General features: G+C 53.8%; 1 protein-coding gene across 1 annotated transcript in view; it reads right to left on the bottom strand.

The window, feature by feature from the left end:
- Window positions 1-899: 899 nt before the first annotated feature.
- The window catches only part of DICSQDRAFT_136553 (uncharacterized protein), a gene marked incomplete at its 5' end in the record, with an annotated part of 3,322 nt that continues 456 nt past the window's right edge, over window positions 900-3,765 (bottom strand). The window contains 2 exons of the mRNA XM_007365719.1: window positions 900-1,521; window positions 2,992-3,331. Coding sequence (XP_007365781.1) covers window positions 952-1,521 — 570 coding nt within the window. The remainder of the gene's footprint in view (window positions 1,522-2,991; window positions 3,332-3,765) is intronic.

A 3,765-nucleotide genomic window follows, 5' to 3' on the forward strand; every position in this document is an offset into this window, starting at 1 on the left:
TCGACGTTCGGCGACGACCCCGTAGGCGAGCGGCGAGGAGCCGAAGGGAGAAGAGAGGGTAAGAGGGATAAACGTATCAGAAAACTCGACGGGGCAGAGCGGCGGTCGGCACGAAGGCACAAGACCGACGAAAGCTAGTCTTCACGCAACCAGCGACAGACTAGTCCCAATGACCAAGTTATACATTAGCAATCGGAGGGAGATACAACGCTATGGTCACTCACCTAGTCCCAATGACCAAGAGGTCGAGATGGGGACTAGGGAGTGCCTAAGGGGGTCCTTATATACTAGAAGGGCTGCTTAGCAACCAAAGACAAGGCGCGAGAGCGAGGCAGTGAAGATGACAAAGGGAGAACAAAGGGCGGGAAGGAAAAGGCAAAGGCATGGTGATCACGGGAACGTAGCATGCGGGTGTGGGAACGTATCTGCAGTGTCCAAACTGGGATGGGCTAAGAAAGGAAATGGTCCGAAAATGGAAGGTGGGCGTCAAGGGGAGGGGAATGGGCGGCAAAAAGGGGCGTCTGTCCAACGTCCGTGACATCCGCAATGCAGAGTGTTTGAGAATATAGTCATGGAATTGTGTTTTTCAGTCAGCTTAGCCTAGACGTTTGCAACGCATCATGCACCCTGGTATATACGAGACGGGAACGTGTCTCATACTGTACTACGTAGGATCATCCAGTGCGGCCAATTGCGATACCGACTGGACGTCATTGAACAGTTAAACATTCATGCAGGGTCTGCGTATCACTTTGCCACAGCAAAGTCCGTCTATACCCTTGCCAAGCGCCAAGCGAGGAAACGCAGACCGCAGCCAGTCCCTTGTGCTTCCTGAGGTCCATATGAATGACTTGGATTACGGACCTGCATTTGGGAGTTCTGATGAATATACCGGATTCACCAAACCCTCCTCATGCTTAGGCTCCACGACAACAGTCTGCTCCCATTACACTAAGACACATGCCGCGTTCGGGAACGACCCTTCCACAAGCTTCGAAATTTGCTTTGCCACGTCCTCCATGGCAGTCTGGACCATAATTTCGGCATGATAGGTCTCCGCACGCCGCCGCGAGGCTGGCTCGCAGACCTCCCTGCCGCACGGGACCCCTTTGCCATTTCCATCTCCATTCCGGGGAGACGGAGCACACGAAGCCGCGGGCACTTGCGAGCGAAGTGCGCAATTCCTTCCTGCGGGATTCCACAGGGGCGGGGATCGTACATCCTGAGGCCGTAGCTGTACCTCCACACGTCCATATGAAGCTCCTCGAGGTTGCACCACGCGTCCGCCATCAACGCTCCGTCAGATGCTGTTGCTACCACACCGAAGTAGCTCGGGAGTCGGATTGCAATGTAGCGAAGCGCGCGGAGGGCCAGCAAGGGACGGATGGTGTCGATAAGACGCCCGTTGAACAGGGCCACCACTACGGGAGTGTGCGTCGAGTTTACAGAAAGACTCGTAATAGACGCGTGCCAAGTGGAAATTGCCGAAAAACACTGGATCGCACCGGTGACGAGCTCGGTAGCTCACACGTCCGCTTCGCCTTGTGCGCCCTCCCAGCCCGTCATGGAAAGCATCTGCATCGAGGGGAGACACATTGTGTCAAGGAGAATGCACATATCTTTCCAGTGCCCCGCTATGATCAATGTGACGAGGGAGGGCAGTGTCAGGTGGAGAGGGTGCAAACCAGAGGATAATGAGATGGACAGGTGCTCAAGGGCATGAAGATCATCCAGCAGGCGGAGGTCATCGACATTGACACGAGGTGTGACTTGAAGATGGCGGAGGTAGGAGCAGTGATTCCTCAAAAGCGACGGGCCAAGGGTAGAAGGTGGTAATGCGAGACAGAGTGTCGTAATCCCCACTATGGCGCCCGGGACTGTGCAAAACCCACAGGGGAAAACCGAGGAAATAGTGCGGTCCGGCCAAGGAAATGGAGCAGAAAACCCTGGTCGAACACCGGTTTATGGACGAGCAAAAAGCGTGTCAAGATGACGGCTTTCCACGGTCAATCTGGCATGGTCTCAGACAGGAGAAAAACCTCGCTTAGACAGCGGGTCAGAAGGGCGGGATTTACATCTGTAAAACATGAGAATTTGCACGGTTTCCGGGTGCCGAATCCTCGCTTGCGCCAGCTGGATATCAATAGGGAATCAATTATGATGCAGTACAAGAGTGTAGCTAAACACGCTGCAGATTGCAGCGTTACGGTCGCATTACGGCATGCTGAGTACGTAGTACAGGTAGGGATATTGATATAAACTATGCAAGCTCGAGACCCTCTGGTACTCTCAACGACCACGTCCTTTTGACCCTTGCCACTCCTGCAGTACATCCATGCCAACACTAAGGACACATATGGGAGTTTGGGTAGACGGAGTCAGATATTCAGGGAAGAGCAGCAAATACTCACCGGGGAGAATGCAGATATTTGAGAAGAGTGACTTACCTGATTGATATCTTTGCCAGAATGGCCAAACAACATAGCTGGACTTACCTGAGAAACTCACAACTCTGAAGATTGCGACTTACCTTATGCCGACCGTCCATCACTGGGCTCTGCCCGATGACTCTGGTACTGTATGCACACCCCAGGAACGGTGATAAAGGGGGCCAAGAAATGTAGACACGACAGCAGTCATGCACCCAATGCACCCTAAGATAGTTCCATGAAAGTTAGATGTCACAAGCAACAGGAGAATGTCGATGCAGACGAGAGAATGGTCAGAATCAGGGCGACTGGCATTTGGCGCCCATGTTTAGGGCCGGCACATGCAGGATTGTTTGCGGATACCGAGAGCAACCGTGGAATAACCCCGTTCAGCTTGGCGTCTCAGGTGGTAAATCTCTACGGATGTAAAAACACGTTGCCGCCGCGGATAACTGACGGGTGATATTCAACGGTGAGATCCCATTTCCACGGTGCGACCGTTGAACGCACTTTTTGCCTTGTCGAACCGGGGGTTTTCCGGGGGCGCCAGGCCCATAGTGCCCGGGTCCGGCGCGGAATGCTTTCGAGAACACGCGACGCGCCTTCTCATCGGACTCGGGCCAAGAGTAGCTAGGGATTGCGAAGTCGAGCTTGCGTACTGAAGGAGAAATGAGGGCAAAGATGCCTTGAGTAATCTCGCGGGACGAGAAACAGCAGAAGGCCACTGAGGATAGTCCGGGTAAGATTGGAGCGCCGTCGATAGACGATCGCAGCTTTTCCCACAGCTTGGACCACCTCGGACCATCAAAAGCGAAGAGAGTGATCGCACGAACATATGATGCGTATTGTTGGAACCGAGTCCATTGAGGAAGTCGACGAGGATCCCCACCGTGCAGGAAGAACTGAGTTCGGACCGATTAGGAACAAGCCTGACGCGATATGACCAGTAGATCACTGACGTATCTGACATCGTACCCCCTCGACTGTCTCCACTGTGGCTCGTAGGTATGGTCAGGAATATACAAGCCAAATCCGCCATATTGATTCGGCAAGGGGTAACGTCTAGGATTCCCATCACTGAGACCCTGATTATCTAGGCTGCGCTCTCGAGCGGCAATCCCAAGGATGCAAAGGAGGTCTGCGAGAGGCTGGTCGTCAGGCAGGCTACTCCACAGCACTCGCAGAGCTGGGTCAGCGAATGCCCGGCAAGTCCTTGCGGCAAAGACGAGGGATCGACGAGACTCGTAAACATCGCCCGGGAGGTACTGACGCTCCAGGTCATCAGCGTCGAAGTAGGAAAAGATGCGATAGAGGATGTCTGGAGTGTGAGCTAAGG

This window comes from Dichomitus squalens (assembly GCF_000275845.1).
Source record: "Dichomitus squalens LYAD-421 SS1 unplaced genomic scaffold DICSQscaffold_14, whole genome shotgun sequence".
In the NCBI taxonomy this organism is placed as follows: Eukaryota; Fungi; Basidiomycota; class Agaricomycetes; order Polyporales; family Polyporaceae; genus Dichomitus; species Dichomitus squalens.